The sequence below is a fragment of the Phoca vitulina genome, unplaced genomic scaffold (genome assembly GCF_004348235.1).
Source record: "Phoca vitulina isolate PV1807 unplaced genomic scaffold, GSC_HSeal_1.0 scaffold9, whole genome shotgun sequence".
NCBI lineage: Eukaryota > Metazoa > Chordata > Mammalia > Carnivora > Phocidae > Phoca > Phoca vitulina.
The window spans coordinates 31,311,790-31,334,815 of NW_022589712.1; the positions used below are offsets into that span (position 1 = coordinate 31,311,790).

General features: G+C 39.6%; 1 protein-coding gene across 1 annotated transcript in view; it reads left to right on the forward strand.

Moving 5' to 3' along the window:
- The first annotated feature begins 16,145 nt into the window (after positions 1–16,145).
- The window catches only part of STX7 (syntaxin 7), a 46,179-nt gene continuing 39,298 nt past the window's right edge, over positions 16,146–23,026 (forward strand). Inside the window, exons 1-2 of the mRNA XM_032407850.1 lie at positions 16,146–16,251; positions 22,312–22,462. Coding sequence (XP_032263741.1) covers positions 22,378–22,462 — 85 coding nt within the window. The 5' untranslated portion in view covers positions 16,146–16,251; positions 22,312–22,377. The remainder of the gene's footprint in view (positions 16,252–22,311; positions 22,463–23,026) is intronic.

Below are 23,026 nucleotides of genomic sequence, written 5' to 3' on the forward strand. Positions count from 1 at the left end.
CTAGGATTTGAAGGAAACTGTGTCTTTGATTTCTACTCCTTCTGTAAGCTATCTGAAGTCAAAGGCTTCTCAGTGCCCTTTTATCAGAGAGAGGGAACACAAGCAGGGGGAGCGGCAGGCAGAGGGAGAGGGAGAAGCAGGCTCCCCACTGAGCAGGGAGCCCGATGCGGGGCTCGACCCCAGGACCCTGGGACCATGACCTGAACCGAAGGCAGACACTTAATCATCTGAACCACCCAGGCGTCCCACATTTACACTTTTTTAAAGTAATCTTCAATAATTGTTCATTCTGATCCTTAACGCCATATTTTTTTTAATTGAGGTATAACTGACATTAAGTTGGTATTAATTCTAGGCATACAACATAACGGTGATGAGAACCTTTAACATGTACTTTCTTAGCAACCTTCAAATATACAATACAGCACTATTAACTATAGTCACCATGCTTCCCTAGACTTATTTATTTTATATCTAGAAGTGTGTAACTTTTGACCTCCTTCACCCATTTTGCCCACCTCCTACCCCCTGCCTCTGGCAACCATCAATCTGTTCTCTGTATCTACAAGTTTATTTTTAATTCTACATATAAGCGACATTGTACAGTTTTTGCCTTTCTCTATATGATTTATTTCATTTAGCATACTGCCCTCAAGTTCCATCCATGTTCCAAATGGCAGAATTTCCTTCTTTTAATGGTAAAATAATATTCCATTGTATATATACCACAATTTTTTATGCATTCATCTGTCAGTGAACACTTAGGTCCTTTCCATGTCTTGGCTATTGAAAATATGCTGCAATGAACACAGGGGTGCAGATATCTTTTCAAGCTAGCAATTTTGCTTCCGTCAGATAAATATCCACAAGTAGAATCACTGGATGACATGGTGATTTTGTTTAATTTTTTGAGGAACCTCCGTACTATTTTCCATAGTAGCTGCCCAATTTACATTCCCACCAACAGTGCATGAAGGTTACCTTTCTCCACATCCTCACCAACATTTGTTATTTCTTGATTTTTGATAATAGCCATTCTAACAGGCGCGAGGTGATATATCATTGTGGTTTTGATTTTCATTTCCCTGATGATTAGAGATATTCAGCGCTTCATGAACCTGCATCTTTGTCTTTTTTGGGAAAATGTATATTCAGATCCTCTGCACATTTTTAAATTGGATTGTCTTTTTGCTATTGTTGTATGAGTTCTTCGTATATTTTGATAACAACCCCTTGTCAAATATATGATTTGCAAATATTTTCTTCCATTCCATAGGTTGCCTTTTCATTTTATTGATGGTATCATTTGCTGTCCTGAAGCTTTTTAGTTTGCTGTGGTCCCACTTGTTTATTTTTACTTTTGTTGTTTTTGGCATCAAATCCAAAAAGTCATTGCCAAGACTGATGCCAAGGAGCTTCCTCCTTATGTTTTCTTCTAGAAGTTTTATGGTTTGGGGTCTTATGTTCAATCTTTTGCATGTGGTTGCTCAGTTTACCCAACACAATGTATTGAAGAAGCTATTTTTTCCCTATTGTATATTCTTGGCTCCTTTGTCATCAATTAATTGATCATATATGCATGAGTTTATTTCTGGGCTCTGTATTCTGTTCCATTGATCTAGGTGTCTTTTTATGACAATACCATACCGTTTTGATTATTATAGTTTTGTAATACACTTTGATGTTTAAACTTCTAAAGACTATATTCCAGAATAATCTCACTACAAACCTGAATTTATGGAAATTATTCTTTCTTCAACTCCAAAGACCAAAGAGTTGTTACCCCAGGATCAAATATAACCCCAAGCCATGGTATCCCCACCCTACCCTACCTATTCCCTGACTATCCACATACTTTTATTTATTTTTAAATAGGAGATGGTTTTATTTTTTCCCATAGATTTTGTTAAAATAAAAAATTGAATGGTTTAGAAGTATCTAAGCAAAAAGTTAAAAACTTAAAGTCTGCCTTTGTGTATTTTTCCAGATATTATTGTTTCTCTCTCTCCCTGTCTCTGTCTCTATATTTTTCAAAACTGGTATCATAAAAAATATTTCATTTTGTAACTAGATTTTCATATATGGCAAACGTCTTATATATCAACAGTATAAATCTGGTAATACTAACTATACAGATACATTTATATTACAATATGGGCTCTGCATGCTATCATGTATTAAGTCATGTAATTTTCCCAATAAGCCTACAAGGTAGATACATCCGTATCTACTTATCACTTATCCACCAGGTGAGAAACCTGGGGCACAGAGACTGACTTGCCCAAGATTACACATCTATAAGTGCTGGCACTGAGGTTTGAATCCAGGCAGCCTGATTCCAGAGAGCAGACTCTTAATCACCGCACTACATTCTGCCTCTTCATTATCTTTGTTAATGCCACATTGTTATGTGTGTGCAAATATCCTCACGAATCCCATCGACAGGTATTTATGTCGTCCCTAAATGTTTGATACCTTAAGTAATATTGTAATATATGTCATTTCATTATAGTTATCCACGCTTGTCCTCAGTGTAAATCTCTAAAGGTGGGGTTGATGGGCTGAAGAATTAGTACATTGCTTTTAAACATTTGCAGAAAGGCTGTGTCCATCTGTAGAGCTGTCACTTTGTAAGAGTGTCCATTCCCCCATATCCTGCACCTTTCAGCACTGTGTATCATTATTCTTTCTCATATTGCCAGTCAGTTCAGTCTAACAATGCTGGACTTGACCTGGGCTCTGTGATCTTGAAAAACAGTGATGCCTAAGGTCCTCACACCTTTTGCGTTCTAGGAAATGACTTATTGCGAAACCACCCTTCCTCATATGACACAGATAAGGCTCACAGAATTCCCCCGTTTACCTAAGACAAGGCCAGAAAAAAAAAAAAAAAGGTCAAATTCCCTTGCTTTGCCTCATAAATGATTAGCTGAAGTACTGGTCTCTACAGATCAATTGGAACAAAATGTTTCTTGACCAAACTTTGCTTAAGACTCTCTTCTTCGCCAGGTGTCTTGAACTTTGGTCCACCCTCAGCCTGAGCCAGCACACAGCGAGCCCCTCCTTAACAGCCTCTCTGGAGAAGAGACTGGCTTCAGGGTAAAACATTTTCTGATCTTGTCATTCTGATCTTGTCATTCCTGATCTGTCTTGTCATTCTGATCTTGTCCAGACCAAATATCCACACCCAATTCTTTCTAGTCTTGCTGACTCCTGTCTATAAAAGAAAAATCCTATAGCGTAACTCCTGAGACATTTGCAGATCTTATGGTTAGAGGGTTCTCCCCAACACAAGAGTCTCTTTCCCTTATCACAGTAACTTTTAAGTTAAGGGTCTCCTTCCTAAATCCAGATTTGTTTTTTATTCAGCAGGTTGAAACAATGACAACAAAACAGCTTGTTTTATTTCACTTTTCTTTATGTAATTTTGTTTGCTTTTCAAGTGCGATTATTGGCTATTTATTTTGATGGCTTCTCATACAGTTTATAAATCTCCCCAGATTTGCTCAGTCCCAGGTGACTGTCGCCCTTTGTCCCCAGGAGATCCAGCCACTGGAGACAGTTCCACACTGCTGGGTCTCTCCGCATGCTTACCATGAGTGTGGGTTTCTGCAATGCCTTCTTGATGTGCCCTCCGTGAGCTACAGCAGCAGAGGTACACAGCTCCGAGCCAGTCCAATCCACGGAGCCCAAGGCTTGCTTTCCACTTTCTCCTTGAAACAATGTACAGTTCTAAGTTTTGGATCTGACTTTTTAGACCTGAGTAACACACTCTGAAAGTGTAGGGGGACTTAATGCCCCATGGGGTGAACTTTGATCCATGAGAAGCAAGAGGAGGAAGGGAAGCAAAAGTAAATATCCCTCCCTTTGCCCTCTTCCCTTGCACTGCTCCAGATTTTGTGCCAAGGCACAGCTGTTATTTGGAAGGTCTATCTGGACGGCCAATCTGGAAGATGTCCCAAGTCACTGGTCCCAACTAACTAAGCCATGGGGCGCCTGGGTGGCACAGTCGGTTGAGCATCCAACTCTTGGTTTCAGCTCAGGTTGTGATCTCAGGGTCGTGAGATTGAGCCCCGCATCAAGCCCTGCGTCAAACCCCAGATGGGGGTATGCGCTCAGTGGGGATTCTGCTTAAGATGCTCTCTCTCTGTGAATTGTCTATTCTGAACTTTCGGTCATTTTTCTCGTGTGATGTGTTAGGCTGTTTCCTAAGCACAGAAACTGAAGTGGGGAACAAGACAGGTTGGGAAGAATGCTCAAAGGAGAGGGGAATTAAGAAAGTCAGATGAGCAAGGGGAAAACTAGGAATATGGTCTTCACTGGAGACCAGCTTTAGTCCCATCCTAGGGGGAAGATCAGGAGCACAAGCAGCACCAGAGAATCAGTTCCACCACAAGCCCAGGAGTTGGTGTCAATCAGTCTTTGCCAGAGTCTGTGGGTCAGGGAACATTGCCTCCTGCGTGGGGCAGCTCTCCCTCCGGCCAAAGGCAATTCTGTGGAGAAGGCAGCTGTGATTTGTTCTTTCTTTTTTTTATATATACTTAAATATAATAGTTATTATTTGGAGGGTTTTTTGCATAAGTTTACTCTTTTTTTTTTTTTTTATGTTATGTTAGTTACCATACAGTAGTACATCATTAGTTTTTGATGTAGTGATCCATGGTTCCTTGTTTGCATATAACACCCAGTGCTCCATCCAGCATGCGCCCTCCCCAATACCCACCACCAGGCCAACCCATCCCCCCATCCCTCTCCCCTGTGAAACCCTCAGTTTGTTTCTCAGAGTCCATAGTCTCTCATGGTTCATCTCCCTCTCTGATTTCCCCCCCTTCATTTTTCCCTTCCTTCTCCTAATGTCCTCCATGCTATTCCTTATGTTCCACAAATTAGTGAAACCATATGATAATTGACTTTCTGTGCTTAACTGATTTCACTTAGCATAGTCTCCTCCAGTCCCATCCATGTTGATGAGAAAGTTGGGTATTCATCCTTTCCGATGGTTGAGTAATATTCCATTGTATATATGGACCACATCCTCTTTATCCATTTATCTGTTGAAGGGCATCTCGGCTCTTTCCACAGTTTGGCTATTGCGGACATTGCTGCTATGAACACCGGGGTGCATGTGGCCCTTATTTTCACTACATCTGTATCTTTGGGGTAAATACCCAGTAGTGTAATTCCTGGGTCATAGGGTAGCTCTATTGTTAATTTTTTGAGGCACCTCCACACTGTTTTCCAAAGTGGCTGTACCAACTTGCATTCCCACCAACAGCTGTGATTTGTTCTTAGCGATACCACAAACACGGTTTGGTTACCATGGCACGTAAAGGGATCTGGCCGGGGTATCCATAGCCTCTACTACACGAAATTTGTCTTTCTTACAAATGATAACAATGTAAACCATTTGTATTAAACCTGCAAATACTTTCTCTTCATTCGTCATTCTCTTTCACTTTATTTTAGTGAAGAAATTATACCTTTTTATGTGGAGAGGATCAGAATATGCCACTCCAAAATATATCACTTTGGCATAAAGATTGTTTTAAGCTGAAGATATTTGAGATTCAACAGATGAAAAAAAGGGAGGTGGGGCCTTTTCAAAGCTTCTCTTATGTGACTAAAAGCAACAACTTCGGGGAAATTAGACTACTGTAAAAAGGAAAACTGGAATATAACCTACCCCAAATCCTTTCTCCAGGGGAGTTTTAAGACTGCTCAGACCTATATAGACAAACATTATCACAAACTTTCTTATCTCCAGTCTGTTCTCCTAAAAATCTATTTGTTTTTTCTAACTTAACCTATTTGTTTTTCTCATAAGAAGACTTTTCTCCTCTGTACCTTTCCTCTACTAAGTTAGGTACATAAACCTTCATCACTATCCCTTTGACAAGCCAGCTACTTCCTCTGTTGGCTCCTGTATGCATGTAAAATCAACCTTTTTGCCCTGCTAATCTCTTTTTTATTGGTTTAATTCATAAGCTTCAGATATTGAACTTAAGAGAGTAGAGGAAAAGCTTTCTTTCCCCTCCCCTACATGTGTCATAAATATAAATCATTCTCTAAGTTTTCTGTTTTCCTTGTCTTTTTCACTCCAAGATGAAAAAAAAATCATTCAAGCGAAGAGGATATAATATAGGTCATAAACTTGGATCTACACAAAGAAATGAAGAATATTCAGAAATAGAATTTATAAAGATAAAGTAATTTTTTCTCTTATATTAAGTTGCTCTAAAAGATGGTTGACTTTATATCAAAAATAGAAAAATATATTATGTTTTTATAGCATACGTAAAAGTAAAATGCATGATAACAATAACATAAGAAATGAGAAGGAGGACCTGGGAATACACTGTTACAATGTCTTCAGAAACATATTAATTGAAGGTAAATTCAGATTAATTTTTAAAAGAGGTATAAATTATTTCTTTTAAAAGTTATATATAACAAGTCAATAGAGGAGATAAAATAGAATTATTTAAAAATTCTTAAAGCCAGGGAAGAAAGAAAGGAAAATAAACAACAAATGGAACAAATAAACAATGATTAGAAAGCTGGTAGATTTTAACTCAAACATATCAATAATAACTTTAAATGTGAATGATCTCTACATATCAGTTAAGATCAAGTGGAATTTGAAATTAAAGAAAATATGTTTCATCGGTCTTACACAATTCACAGCACTCACCATAGCACATACCCTCCCCAATGTCTATCACCCAGCCACCCTATCCCTCTCACCCCCCACCACTCCAGCAACCCTCAGTTTGTTTCCTGAGATTAAGAATTCCTCATATCAGTGAGATCATATGATACATGTCTTTCTCTGATTGACTTATTTCGCTCAGCATAATACCCTCTAGTCCCATCCACGTTGTTGCAAATGGCAAGATCACAGACCTGTACCTCTGAAACAAATAATACATTACATGTTAAAAAAAGAAGAAGAAGAAGATAGTAGGAAGGGAAAAACGAAGTGGGGGAAATCGGAGGGGGGAGATGAACCATGAGAGACTATGGACTCTGAGAAACAAACTGAGGGTTCTAGAGGGGAGGGGGTGAGGGTATGGGTTAGCCTGGTGATGGGTATTAAGGAGGACACATACTGCATGGAGCACAGGGTGTTATACGCAAATAATGAATCATGGAACACTACATCAAAAACTAATGATATAATGTATGGTGATTAACATAACATAATAAAATAAAATTTAAAAAAAAGAGGGGAACAAGTAGTAAGGGGTAAGACATTGGAAAAGTGGAATTTTAGCTGAGTCATAACCAGTAGAGCTGTATTTGGTGTATACGTTAGAGTAAAATTATTCAAAAAAATATGTTTATGATAGCAACAAATGAAGAAATTACATATGACTCACAAAACATGTGTAAGATCTATATACTAAAAATTATAAAATACTGATAAAAATAAAAGTAAATAAAAATAAGTAAAGAGGTACACTGCATTCATGAATTGAAAGTCTCAATATCATCAATTCTCCTCAATGCATTCTATAAATTCAAAGCAGTCCCCGCCGAAAGTCCAGCAAGATTTTGTAGATACTGATTATCTGTTTCTAAAATTTGTGAAGGAAGTCCAAAGAATTGAAATAACCAAAATAACTCTGGAAAAAAATAATAAATCAGAGACTCACATTACCCAATTTCAAAACTTATTCTAGAGCCTCAGTAACTAAAACAGCATGATGTTGGCGAAAAGTAGACACATAGATTAATGAAACAGAATAGAGAGAACAGAAATAGAATCACACAAATATAGACAACTGATTTTTGACAAAATGCAAAGGCAATTCAATGGAGAAAGGACAATTTTTTGTATAAATGGTGCTAGAATAATTAGATATCTATATGAAAAAAATAAAAAAGAACTTTGGTACAACCCTCATACATTATACAAAAATTAATTCAAAATGGATTATAGACCTAAATGTGAAATGTAAAAGTATAAAACTCCAAGAAGGAAATATAAAAGAAAAATCTATATAACTCTGGGTTTGGTGATGAAAGATTGAACAGTAAAAAAGCATGATCCACAAAAGAAAAATTTGGCAAACTGGACTTTATCAGAATTAAAAATTTTTGTCTGTGAAAGACACTGTAAGGAAAACAAAAAGACAAGCTGTAAGATGGGAGGAAATACTTGCAAATGACATATTTGATAAAGCACCAAAATATATGAAGAATTTTTAAAACTCAACTGTAGGAAGATAACTCAACAACAACAAAAAATGGGCAAAAGATCCCAGCAGACACTTCACTAAAAAATAAATAAGGACTTCAGTTATGCATATAAAAAGGTTATCAATATCATTATGGAAATGAAATTAAAACCACAACAAGATGCCACTACAACCTATTAGAATGTAAATTGAAATTAAAAAAGAAAATCTAACAATACTGAATGGTGACAAGGATTTAGAGCTACAAAAATCCTCATTCGTTGCTGGTGGGAATGCAAAATGATATAGCCACTTTGGAAAACAATTTGGCAGTTTCTTTTTTTTTTTTTAAGATTTTATTTATCCATTCAACAGAGAGAGACAGCGAGAGAGAGAACAAAAGCAGGGGGAGTGGGAGAGGGAGAAGCAGGCTTCCCACGGAGCAGGGAGCCCGATGTGGGGCTCGATCCCAGGACCCTGGGATCATGACCTGAGCCGAAGGCATAGGTTTAACGACTGAGCCACCCAGGCCCCCAATTTGGCAGTTTCTTACAAAATTAAACATATACTTACAAAACCCAACAAGCCTACTTCTAGATATTTACTTAAGTGAATTGAAAACATATTTTTTTACCAACACCTGTATGCAAATATTTATAGAAGCTTTATTAATAATTGCTAAAAGTTGGAAACAACCAGTAAGTGAATGAATAAACAGCATTACATCCAAACAAGGGAATACCACTCAGCCTTGGAAAAGAACAAACTACTGATTTATACAACAATGTGGATGTATTTAAAAGAATGCTGATCGGTTGTGCGACATCTGTCACTCCACTGGTCACTGGGGCTGGTTCGGCGGATCTGACTGGCTTGGCGTGTGTCCCCTTCCTCCCTTACAGCTCCCTGTGCATCCCTCTTGAAGCAACGCTCTGGGTTGAAGAATCTGACCTCCCCAAACAGAGGAGGACTGGTCATGGTCAGAGGTATACAAGTAGCTGTGCTCCCCTGCTAGAACCTCCATACAAGCTCTCAAGGTCTGTTTGTAGGAGAAAGGAGGATAGTCAAGCTTCTAAGACTCTAGAAACATCCAAATTAAGCACTACAGATGGCAGTCTGCCTTTCTAAAGAAAAAAATTAAAAAATAATTAAAAAAATAGAATTCTGCTAAATGAAAAAAAAAGTCAGACTCAAAAGACTACATATTGTATGACTCAATTTATATTTTGGAAAACACAGAACTATAGGGACAGAAAACATAAGCAGCTGACAAAGGTTGGGGAGGAGTTGACTACAAGTTATAGCAAAAGGGAATTTTTAAGGAGACAAAACTGTTCTGATGGTCTGGGGTGATAGATACATGACTCCACACATTTGTCAAAAATCTGTAGAACTGTATGTCACAGAGAGTAAACTTGACTCAAATTTAATATAAAAAAAAATCAACCAGTTTGGTGAATCTCAGGTGGAACGCAGATGTGTGACAAACGAATCTAACTGCAACACAAATACAGTATAACTTCAGTGAAGGGAGTGGGGAAAAAGAACTGATCTTGGTAATTTTGGAAAACATTGTTTTGACTCAAAACTGTAAGGCTAAAGACAAAAAGAATTTTCCATAAACACTGTACTCAAGTTTTTCTTTCACAGCAGTATGGATTACAAATTCTGAAACTATGGGGCTCCTGGGTGGCCCAGTCGATTACACGTCTGACTCTTGATTTTGGCTCTAGTCATGATCTCAGGGTTGTGAGGTCAAGCCCCGCAATGGGCTCTGCGCTGGGCATGGAGCCTGCTTAAGATTCTCTCTCTTCTTTTCCCTCTGTCCCTGCCCTCCTCCTACCTCGCTTAAAAAAAAAAAAAAAAAAAAAAAAAAAAAAGAAGAAGAATTCTGAAACTTACATTGTACAAGTAAGTATTGAATTACAGGTAATAAGAGGGGCACCTGGGTGGCTCAGTCGTTAAGCGTCTGCCTTCGGCTCAGGTCATGATCCCAGGGTCTTGGGATCAAGCCCCGCATCAAGCTCTCTGCTCGGCGGGAAGCCTGCTTCTCCCTCTCCCACTCCCCCTGTTTGTGTTCCCTCTCTTGCTGTGTCTCTCTCTGTCAAATAAACAAATAAAATCTTTAAAAAAAGAATTATAGTTAATAAGAGCCAGGTTCCTCATTGTTAGAGAAATATGCTAGCAATAAAGAAGTAGGGAAGGGTAGAAATAACCCTGTGATGTCAGATTAGAGCTGGAAATATCTATGTGAACTCATGTTGATAGATAGATGATAGATAGATAGATAGATAGATAGATAGATAGATAGATAGATCCATATAAAATTATTGCTACATGTGTATACATGAGTTAATATACATAGATTTGCTAGTTCGGTCCACTGAGAGAGCATAGAAATAGTGACGCCCCAGTACAATGAGAAGGCTAGCACCCAAATCTTGGTTTCTAAATATAATTTTCCCATAAAAGGAACAATGGCTCCATAGTAAAATGACTGAGGCTGGAGCACCTTGTTGTATCAAGTAAGGAAGTACTAGGGAAAAAAAAAAATGGACACAGGAGCTAACTTAAAAATATTCCTAATGGTGAAAAGGTAACTTAATTATAACCTAAAGATTAAAATAAATATCCATAAATCCATACTGATATAAATAAAGTATTGAAAAAAATAAATAAACTTGAGAGAAGTGATAAATATTCGTTACAGAAGAAATAGAAAATCACCTTTAGAACACAACAGCAATAACTGTTGTAGGCAAAATATACTGATGAATGCTAAAATTAGTGGGCAAAACTTTAAGGAAAAATCAGATATGCACATAGTCACAAAACATCTCTCTCCAAATATTTATTAATTATTGTGGTAGTTTGAACATATGTCCATAAATTTTTAATATTCCTCCCCTCTGGAGGTGGAACTCAATTCTCTTGATTGTGAACTGGACTTGGTGATTCTCTTTTAATGAATATAGTATGGAAATGCAAAACTAGTAACTTCAATTTGGAGAAAACTCATAGACATCACCTTAACCAAGTAATCAAGGTTAATATCACCAGTAATAGACCATGCTGATACCATGTACCCCACAAAATGATATAATAAGAACATTCCACCTCTGTGGTATTCCTTTGAGAAATCTATAGCCCAGTCTAATCATTAGTCAGACCTAAACTGAGGCACATTCTACGAAATGCCTGCCCAGTATTTTTAATATATATATATATTTAAGATTTATTTTTATTTTAGAGAGAGAGAAAGAGAGCATCGGGTGGTGGTGGGGGTGGGGGGAGGAGAGGGGAGGGGTAGAGGGAGAGAGAATCTTAAGTAGGCTAAGCGTTGAGCACAGAGCCTGATGCCCGGCTCAATCCCACGACCCTGAGATCACAACCTGAGCCAAAACCAAGAGATGTATGCTTATCCGACTGTGCCACCCAGGCGCCCCAACTGACCAGTATTTTTAGAAGGTATCAAGATCATGACAAAAATGGAAAGACAGAAAACAGTCACAGATTGGAGGAGACCACGGAAACATGCTCTGTAAATAAACTGTGGTATACCGGATTGGCTCTGGGAACAGATAATGGACATCAGCGAAAAACTAGTGAAGTAAATCAAATCAATACTTTGGTTGCTACTACTATACCAACGTTAATTTCTTAGTTTTGACAAATGCACTGTCATTATGTAAGATGTTCACATTAGGAGAATCTGGGTAAGGTATGTATGGGAACTCTGAACTATCTTTGCAACTCTTCCCTAAGTCTGCAGCTATTCTAAAATAAAGAGTTTACTTAAAAATGAGAAGGAAGAGAGAACATATTCTAGTTAAAGGGAACTGCCTAGCAAAGCACAAAAAGAAAACCTCTGGTGTGTGGTTAGAGAGTTAGTGGGAGGGAGGTGGGAGCAGAAAAAGATGGAGAAGTTCTTTAAACTGACATATTCCAAAGCATAAATTTCGATGCAGGGAAAGGCAGGGTCCAGATCATGTAGGTCCTTATATATAAGGTGACCATATAATGTATCATCTTAACTGGGACACTTTTGAGAATAAAAGGGGATGCTCAGCAGACAAAAAGCTGGGACAACAAGCATAAACTGGGACTGTCCTAGGCAAACTGGACATATGATCAATCACCCTATTTATATACCATGAGAAGGGGTTTGGACTTGACTTTGAGAGCAATGTTTTCCATAATGTGTATTTTGAAGGTCTTCACAGCCATTAAATATAAAATTCTACCGTCAAATACATTCAGAAAAAACTGAGTTAAAGAAAGTTATACTTGTTACTTTGCTGAACCAGAGCTTCAAGCATTTTATTTACAAATGTGTGCTGTGAATCTTCAAGATTGTATCATAATATGGTTTCCCATAGACACCCTTCTCTGATTCCTTCCTCCAACTACACAACCTCCCAGCCCTGCCCAGCCCAAGAACTTTTATTTTTAAGGAGTATATTTGGGGGCATGCTGCAATCATGGGGATGGCATAAAGCCTGGAGTGATGTTTTCAGATCCATGCTTCCAGTACCCAGGGGTGGCTCTGACAATAATAAACTTGAGTAGAACTGGATATAGAGAAAATTATGAGGAGGCTGCTCCCATGGATTGAGACGCAGACAGAGGGACTTATCAACAATATGTAGGAGGCGAAATTAGCATTGAACATACCAATCATCCTACCATAATTGTTCATGTAAGATTACTACGGGATGCTTATTTATTATGTGTGTTTAAAAGTCAGAGCAGAATCTGTTCTGTGCTTGGCACTTGTGTAGTTTTAGAAAACTAGTACACAGCAGAAGGAGATGGAGGTGCATTTGAATATAAAGAGGTGGCATCTTATTAGTGTTCAAAGGACCTGAAAGGAATCCATTCCTGACATATTTTAAAACATGAAAAAAAATGGAAAGAACCCAGGAGGAGTATTCAGACAGCTGAGCCTTGGTCCTGGTTCAGTCAGTAACGAGCGGGGGAACCTGAAGAGGCCATAAGCCTCAGATTCTCTGTTGCATTGTACTTTGCCTCCCACAGCCCTGCGTTCTCTCAAAGGAAACAGGAAAGGATGTATGAAAAATGCAATAGGCCTTATGCAGATATGAGTTCTTTTCATGATAGTTCCTTGAATGATTGAAATTCTTTTTCCGATTCACCAACCACTTCCTAATTCTCAAGTCCAATGCACAACTTTTGGTTTTTAATTTACTTGAAATTTCTGTGACATGTGATATCATAGAGCATTTCCTCTTTTTGAAATGTTTTCCTTCATTCTCTCCCATGCCTTTTCCTGGTTTACTTTTCAGCTCTCTGATTACTCCTTTTCAGGATTTTTCTTCCTCAGCCCTCCCTTAAACACAGGAGTCCATAACATTCCTTCCTTAGAGTTAATGACCTCATCTCTTCCCATAGCTCCAGCCAGAAATCTACCTTGAACTCCAGCTCACACTTTCAAGAATCTGGAGGACATCTCAAACTGGGTATCACTTCCCCAGAATCTTTTTTTTTTTTTTAAAGATTTTATTTATTTATTTGACAGAGAGAGAGAGGGAGAGCACAAGTAGGCAGAGCAGCAGGCAGAGGCAGAGGGAGAATCAGGCCTCCCGCAGAACAGGGAGCCCGATGCGGGGCTCCATCCCAGGACCCTGGGATCATGACCTGAGCCGAAGGCAGACGCTTAACGGATGAGCCACCCAGGCGCCCCCACTTCCCCAGAATCTTAACTATAACACATCCAAAGCTTAATTTAATGTAGCTTTGCTCCCCATTCCAGCACCTTCATCTTCAAACTGCAATTACTATATTAGCGATCTTAGATCTCAGACAGCTACATCATGTTCAGCTCACATCCTGAAAATAGTAGTCATGTCTTCCATTCTTCATATCCAATTAATTTCCAAGTCTTCCTAAATATTTTTCAAAGTAGGCCTTCCCTTTTCTTTCCCAATACATTTGCATTAGGACCATCCTTCAACATCTCTGATATTGGGGAGATTCTAAGTTGGGGACGTGCTACTATTGCAATAGCCTTCTAAATGGTTGCAGTCCCTCTCTCTCTCTGTCTCTCTCTCTCTCAGTGTTATTTCCTTTGAATATCCCCCATTTCTCCAGTTTTTTTCATAGCATAGAATTATGAGCACATTACACTTTTGTTTAAAATCCTTTAATAGTTTAACTCCTCTCAGATACTCGTTTAACATGATCTAGAAAAGGTTTTTCATTATATAAACTCCGCTTGCCTTTCCAGTCTTTTGTCCCTCCAATCCACCCACTGTGCTTCATCTAAATAAAATTATGTAGAGATCCCTAAGAGTTTGTTCTTGTCTGTGAATTTTTATGTGCTCTTCCTTTTGCCTGGAATGTCCTTTCCCATCTTGTCTTCCCAGGGAACTCTTACACATCTTTCAAGGTTCTGTTAACACTTCCCCTTTGGAATGGTCCCTGACCACACACTAAGTCATCCTCATTCCTGGGCTCCCACCATGCTGTGTATAAATCTTTATCACAGTACTTATAGTGTCCTGGGCAAGATCTCACTCCTTGAATTCCTTGAGGGAAAATACTATACACCCCACAAATCTTGATACCTGCAGCTTCTGAAATAGTACTTGGCACATGGCAGCTTCTCAATGAATATTTGCTGAGTGGATGATATGGCAGGAAGAACTAAAGATTCTAAATTAAGTCATCTGGACCTATGCTGCTCATAATTATTTGTGTATTTTTGATGAAGTTTCTTTGGCTTTCAGTTTCCTTAATTTACTTCCTAAATGAGGAATTAGAGCTAGATTTTCTGTAAGGTCCCCTCCAGCTTTATGTTTTTGTTTTTTATACTCCATGGTTGGAATCATTGCCTATTATAGAAGCTGAAATACCTACTTTATTTGATCACAGAATGTTTTATAAAAATTTAAAAATATTGATAAAAGGGATTTCACATAAAAATCCGAATTTCCTAAAAGTGAAATCAGTGCTAACTGAATCATGCTGCCTTTAGATGGGATGAATTCCTTCTGCTTGGCCAGCATGCTCACTCTATTGCCCCCTTTTTAGAGGCAGAATATAAGTTGCTGTTTATTAAAACACTTGCACTGTAGTTTTCTTCAGGAAAGATGTGAAATAGGAAATATTTCTTGTTCCCATTTTTCTGTTAAAAGCAGAATAATTAAAAATAAACTGAGAGACCCTTGTGTTTCTTATTCCTGTCTGACCTCACTCACTTAGGTACATATGTATGTATAATACTAAACAACCTAGAATTTGTTCAGGGGGTACCAATTCAAAATATTCTGGTTTTGGTTTTTTTCACCTAAGTGCATCTGGACCTTTCATGTCCTGATGATCCTTTCAGAGTAATAGTGTTGCCTTAATACAGGCAAAGGCCAAGCCAATCTATCTTCTAATTAATTTGCTGAGTATTTCTTTCACCCAAAGCAATCGATGCTTTTATCTAACAATTACATTGTTCCAATATTTACCATCAGAATATTTTCTGCTACTCCCTACCCTTCAAGGATGCTTAGAACGACCTGTACGTGCTATGAAAACTTGTCTACTAAATGGGCACACGAAGGTGACTGTTCACTGTCATTGTTCCTGCTAGGATTGCATATTTACGTTAGCATTTTTTTAATGAAACTGTGACTACATTCTACTGCAGAGTAAGGACAAGATGGGCAGGACCTGATGGGGCGGGCTGAAGACACGAGTCTAGGGAGGCCGCCATCACCCGATAAAGACAGATGCTCTCCATTCCCTCCTCTTGTTTTTTGGACACTGGCTAAGGCGTTTGTCTTGCGTAAGTCGAGGCCTCAAAAAACATCTCCCTTGCAATTTTCTTGGTACCTTATTCCTTAGCTTAGACTCAGAGGGGGCGGGCAGAATGGCTGTCACTCAATCGCGCCGGCCAACGAGAGGGGAGCGAGCCCCGCCTCCTTCCCGGAGCTGTACTGCGGGCATGCGCACTGGGCGTCACAGTGCCACCGCCCATCAGCTGAGAATCGTAGCTGGGGGCTCTGGGGCCCGTGGGTACCCGCGGCCAGAGGAGGAGGAGGAAGCCGAGGAGGTTGGGGTAAGAGCAGCCTGGGGGGTGCGAGGGAGGGTCCCTGGCCCGGCGCCCCAGAGGCGCGAAGTCCCCGCGGGTGCCGCGCCTCCTTGTTTGTGCGCGTTGTCAGGTGGCCTCAGCCTTGCGCTTTGCGGCTGTGGTCGGGAGGCGGAGGGAGGGCGCTGCCCCAGCCCCGGCGCACCACCGCTGCCCACGCCCCCGGTCAGGCCGGCCCGGCCGGCCCCGTCGGCCCCGCGCCCGCCACGCCGCGCAGCAGCCCGGCCGGGGCGCTGGCTCCGGTGCACCCGAGGGCTGCGCGCACCCGGGCGGGGCCGGCGCCGGGGCCCGCTGGGGCTGAGCTCGGGAATCCTGCTTCTGCCTGGAGCGGGACACCAAGTGACCTCTTCCTCTTTGCGACTAATGGAGTTAGAAAACACACTTTAAAGTTCTCTTCCCGAATACAGAGGAACTGAAAATAGATGGCTGTCGTAAAGGAACCCTGTACATTTATTCGGAGGCTCATTGTAGTTGGTTTTCTGTCTGGCTTGAAGGCAGGCTAACTTTCTTTGATCTCAGTACACGTCATTAATTGGTTTCCATAAAGACCTTTAAAAATACATAAAATATTTTAGGACACCTCCCCCACCCCGCTCCTTGTTTTTTAGGTTCTTACTTTTTAAAAATTCAGACACAAAAAAATAACATTACCTTTCTGGTCAAATGCTGTATTTTTTTTCCTCTCAAGTTTCTTGTATTTGCTTTGCTCTTCTATACATACATTAATTTTTATTTAATTCGGATCAGTGTATTTTGACTATAACTTCATATAATTTAAAACTTGTGCAGAATCTGGAAGAAAATGATTATGAAGTGCTGTGCTGTTGAGTAATGTTGCAGGTGGACGTTTCTTCTGGAGCGGCCTTAGCCTCACCCCTGCAGAGACTTCTAGCAGTGTTCAGCAGTGTCTTGTGATGTGGACGGCCTCCGCTTTGAAGGCCGCTTTGAGAAGTTTGTCTCAGACTGTGACTAATTAAGAATTATGCTCTTGTTTCAAACTGTTTGTAGAAGTTATCATAGTACCTCATTAATGTCTGCATCATTTTTCTTCAGATATTTTACTTCTGCTCCTCCCGATAACATAGGCTCATTTTGGTTAGGATATCAAACTTTAGCCAAGTGCTGGGGGTGGAAAAATAAATTATATAAAACATCCATCAACAGTAAGTCCGAGTAAAGTTTGCCGTGATTCCATTTAACTCGAAAGTTTGGTGTATGGAAGGGTGAAAAATAAACCTTGGCATTGTGAGTAAAACCAAATAGTATAATAGTTTAACACATGGAGATGCTGAGCTAAAGAATTCAGTTAATTTGGTTTAGATAGAGAATGCTCACATCCCTAGAATGATCGCCTTCACATTCATGGAACAGCTACCGTGCACCTGATCTGTGGATTCCTCAAGGCTGACAAGGTTGTCTTGTGTTTATATCACCGAGGTAGGGATAGATAATAAGCAGTATACTACCTAGATCATTTTAAATGGTGATTAGCACTATGATAAAAGAAGTTAGATCAACAGAGAGTGGCAGGGGTGGTGACTTCTCATTTCAGATGCAAGTAGTCACCAAAGACTTATCCAGCATGCAATGAGACTTTGCTGGGGCAAAGGAGTCAGTCATGTGGAGATCATGGGAAAAGCCTTCTGGGGATAGGAAATGACACTCAGCAAAGGCCCTAAGGCAGTAATTAGCCCAGTACATTTAGGATCTGAAAGAAGACACTGGAATGTAATGTCTTAGGATTGGCAAATATTTATCCTCAGACTAGGTGTGTGTTCTTAGGAAATAGGTACATTTATTCATTCAGTCTACAAATATTTATTAAGCACCTATTATATAACCAGGTACTGAGACTAGATTAGCGCACAAAACAGACAAAACCTTGCCCTCCTGGGAGTTTACATTTTGGGGCACGGGGTGGAGGGACGTCCAGTATTTTATGCTAGTAATCGCAAGTAAGAAAGTGAAACTGACTATTGTTCTGTCCATGCTTGATTTATAGAGCATGAGATTTATGCTTATTGGGAGTCTTGGGATTCTGCAGTGTGTCCAGGAGTAGTACCTGGGGTTAGTGTTTGACACTTAAGATTTCACAGTTCCCTTTGTTCTTTTATTTGTGCTCTACGGAAAGTCTTGGGAATATCCTCGTTGTGAGTGTTGCACTTTGATCCTGTCTTTCCTTCTTTCCCTTTACAGTCTTGATGTATTTTCATAGAAAGGTAATTGTTGAGCTGTCTACATAAGCACTATTCAATAGAACTTTATGCTGTGATGGAAATGTTCTACCCAAGAGCTATACAAGCCCCTGGCCTCACATGTGATACTTGAGTACTTGATAGGGCAGGTACAGATAAAGAGTTATTATTCTGAGCAATAAAACTAGGAATTCTGAATGAGCTTTCAAAAAATATTCATCAAGAGTTCTTTAGTGCTTGGTAGGTCTGGGCTAAGTACTGGAGACTGATGTGGAAAGCAGCCTTCAGCATAACTTGGTTGATTCTAGTCTATATGCAAAGATCATAAACTTTTAAGTCATTTTATAGTTAGCTGTAGCTGTAGTTTGTCTGTCTGTGTATGTTTTCGCAGTAAAGTTAGTCATTTGCCTCCTTTATTTCTCATATTTCATCATCAGAGGGGCCAACCAGTGTTGTCTCCTAGATATCACCATTAGCAGAATAAGAGAGAAAAGGACTAAGCTATTCTGTGTTCCCTTGATCTATTCGTGTAGCTATCTGTTCCTCATCCTAAGAGCAGAGTTGCAGGTCTGTTCCTCATCTGAAGAGCAGAGTGTGCAGAAAGGTGGTAAATTTGTTTTGTTCTGTTTTGTTTTTTTAATTGAGTGGGTTCACCTGTCCTGAATTTTTGTTATATGATGAAGCCGTATGGTTTAGTGTTTTAAAAGTATGGGCTGTAAGATGTAGTTCCAAATTTTAGCTCTTAGATTAAGCAAGTTACTTATTCTAATTATGCCTTGGTGTCTTCATGTGAAAAATCAGAATAACAAGTGTACCTACGTCAGAGGTCTGTTGTACGAGTCAACTGAGAAAATAAATCTAAAAGTCCTAAGGGCAGTGCTTTGGAAATATGTTAGCCGTTGTTAATCTTGTTGACTTTTAATGTATCTTTCTCTTCCATCATTTGCAAATTTCTTTTCATTCTTCACTCAACACAGAGCTGAGGTGATAACCACTGTTCCCTTTGTCTAAGGAGATTCCAGCCAATCCAGCAGCAGCAGCTCTTTGGATGAAGGAAACCCAGTTATCTCAACAGCAGAAACTTTCGAGAATTTAGTTGCTTGAGTAAAGGGATGAGGAAAATTGGTGGTGGTTTAAGCTAATTGATTGATTCTCTGAAGAGGAAAAAAGGGGGCCTTGAAAAAAACAGGGAGAAGGCTTAGGTTAGGCTCTTATGAGTTTCAAGGATTAAGGGGAATTCTATACTACTATGTATGTGGAAGGAGGAGCCTCCTGAAGACAGTAAATGAGAAACATTTCCTCATTCATATGTTTGTGTTGGCAGTGAGCCAGTTTTTCTAGAGCTCTAGTTGATGGGGGAAAGGAAAAGAAGGGTGTCAGTGAGCCAGGAGAGAATTGCTTCTATCCATCAGTGGAATATTATTTGGCAGTGAAAAGGAATGAGCTATTGATCCATGCTACATTATGGATGGACCTTGGCAACATGCTAAGAGAAAGAGGCCAGTCACAAAAGAACACGTGTGATTTTATTCATAGGAAATGTACAGAATAGGCAAACTCATGAAGACATAAAGTAGATTTGTGGTTGCCTACAGTGGGAGAGATTGCAGAGACATGGTAAGTGACCATAGGATTGTACACTTTATTTAAAGTTTTTTAAAATTCTAATTCCAATAATAGTTAATATACAGTGTTATATTAATTTCAGTATACAGGATTGTACACTTTAATGGGCGAGTCATGTGGTTGTCAATTATATCTCAAGCTTTTATTGAAAAATAAGATGCAGAATTTCAAGATCTAACTGGTGGTTTGTGGGATGCATGCGATAGTGTGGTTTCAAATAAATTCCCAGGTCCAGTCTTGTTCTGTCTGGGCCCCAGCTCTTCAGGGGGCTGCAGGCCCAAGTCCAAGGCTATCTGCCACCTTGCTGAAGCAGTTCTGCTGTCTGAGTTGAGTTTAGGTCTATCTGTAGGACTAGGTGAGATCTGAAGGGCCCAGAATAGATAAATTAGACCTATGGATCAATGAAGGATGAATGGAGAGCATCTAAAAGTTCCCAGGGATTCCATGGTGGCCAGGGACATTCCACATTGCACCAGAGTTTCAGATATAGAGGCAGTACTGTTGTGCCTGTCTCAGCAGTTCTCCAGGTGTCCTTCCTGCCAGCCCGCACCTTAAGAACAAAGACACACATTTCCTTGTGCCCTCCCCCTCCCCTACCAGGAATCTCTAGTGGTTTCTTACTGCAGCGTATTAAAACTAAACCTAGCATTCAGGGCCCTCCCTCTTCTGTGAGTTTTGTATGGTAGCAGTCATGGGTGGCTTTGGAACCCAAACCCTGGGATTGAACCCCACCTCCACATGGTCAGTGGGTTGGATTACCTTTACAGTAACTTAATCTTTATAAGCCACAGTTTGCTCATTGTTAAAACAGGGTTTATTTGCTACTATCTATTTTAAAGGGAAGGCTTTAAAAATTAAATTAGACGGTCTATGTGAAATGCATTTCATTTCACAGATGGGCAATATATTTCGGGTCATTTCTCTCTGTGTTGTCTCCCACTTGTCCCAGCCATGAATCACCTGATCCCAGGGAGACTGGCAACCACCCCTGCCTTTCAGAAATGACACACTGCAAATACCCTGTACACATGTTCTGGGTCTACCCATCCCAGGCTTCACATCTTTGCCTTTGTCATTTTCCATACCAGTCATGCCCAGGGAGTCACATCTTCTGTTTCTGTTTCATAAATTCTTTCTAGATAAGGGCAATAGTGAAATTTCCTTTTCCTAGCCTCTCACTTTTGCCTGGCACATGACCTTTTGCTGATTTATGTCGCTCTTGTTGTTTTACTCTACTTAAAGTTTCTCCCCTCTCCTAAATGGCAAACATGAATTGAGCAGATTCTTGTTGTTTTGCTTGCTTGCCACTCCCTAGTGTTTCGTTTGATGCTAGGCATGTAGCGGACTCTCAGTAGAGAGTTGGTTTTACAAATTGACTGCCTACAATTTTGCCGCAGCCAGTGCACTCAGTGAAAAGATGGGTGTGGAGTTATTGAGAGTCTTCGCTGTGCCCAGTCATGTATGCAGGGACACCCTTTCCGTCCTTCTTTCCAAACCCCAACACGTGTGGTGTGGCATGGATTGAGAAAGAAAGGAACTCCCTCTCACCTCTTTCCTCCCCAGCTTTACTTCCTGTCCTGATGCCAGCTTCTGGAAGAGGAGAGCTGTTCTCCTTGCTCTGTTGGCAAAGTGTGATGAGCATTTTATGGAGCATTCCTTTTTTTCCTCACTTGTCAGCTGTGCCTCTCTCAGAGTTGACTTTTCCTATTAAAAGTAGAGACCCATTAGTCCTGTGTTCCCAAGCTGTTCCTCTGTGTGTTAAATTAGATATAGTGACGTTTCTGGGGACACCCTGAAGTCTGTATACCATTGAATAAATATGTAAATACCTGTTTTGTGTCAGGAATTGTTTAAATGTTGGAGAAAGAAAGATACATAGCATGTGGGCCCTGCTTTACAGTTGCTTGCAGTTAAGGAGAAAAATATATAAACAATTAAAATTATATACAGAAAAGGGACTTGGTAACTCTTCCTTAGATCAAAGTTTTCAAAGGGAATGTGCAATTTGAACCTTATTTTAATTGTTTAACGTGACTGTGTCCTTTAAAAGGCCAATATTTTTGATAGCCATGAGAGTTTTACTATTTGATGTGTCCCTTTGGTATATTTCAACCCTGTTAGGTTAATCAACCTCCCAGATTGATAATTGATAATTTGGAAAATGTAGGCCAATAACTTTAAAAGTACAGTTATGTGACTTGTTTTTTAGGTGACTGCTTAGAAAACTGCCCAGTCTGCCAACATCTGATGAAATTAGTGAATAAGCAAATCAGCTATGTCTTACACTCCGGGAGTTGGTGGCGACCCTGCTCTGCTGGCCCAGCGTATCTCTTCTAACATCCAGAAGATCACACAATGTTGTAAGTTGAAATATAAGTTGACTTCACTGTTTTTAATTCTTAACTGAACTTAGAGATTCATAATAGGACAACTCCAGTGACTGAGAGAGGGAGGAGCAATCCTCTAAAAACAGATTTTAGAAGGCTAGAACTCTTAAAATTAAAATTAAAAAAAATTAAAAAAAAAAGAAGGCTAGAACTTTTTAGAGTGAATATGAAAGATAATTACATTAGAAGAGATAATACGTACTGCACTTTTCTGTAGAATGCCAGGCACATAATACACTATTTTATTAATGAAATAAAGATTTAAAAGGATAGATACTTATATTTGCTTTAAAATCATCTGGTTCTAGATGAGATTAAAGAGACTTGTTCATTAAATCCCATAGGATTGGAACTGGGGAGCACCAAGAAGAGTTTACATTTATTAAAAATAAAGTTTTGTAAAGGGAAAAATACATGGTCCTTTATTAAGGAGCAGGGAATGACTAATGAGGCAACATTTGAATCCTTTCAGACAGATCTAGAAGATAATTCTCAGAATTCCCACAAACTACCTTTGCTATACCTATCAAAAACAAT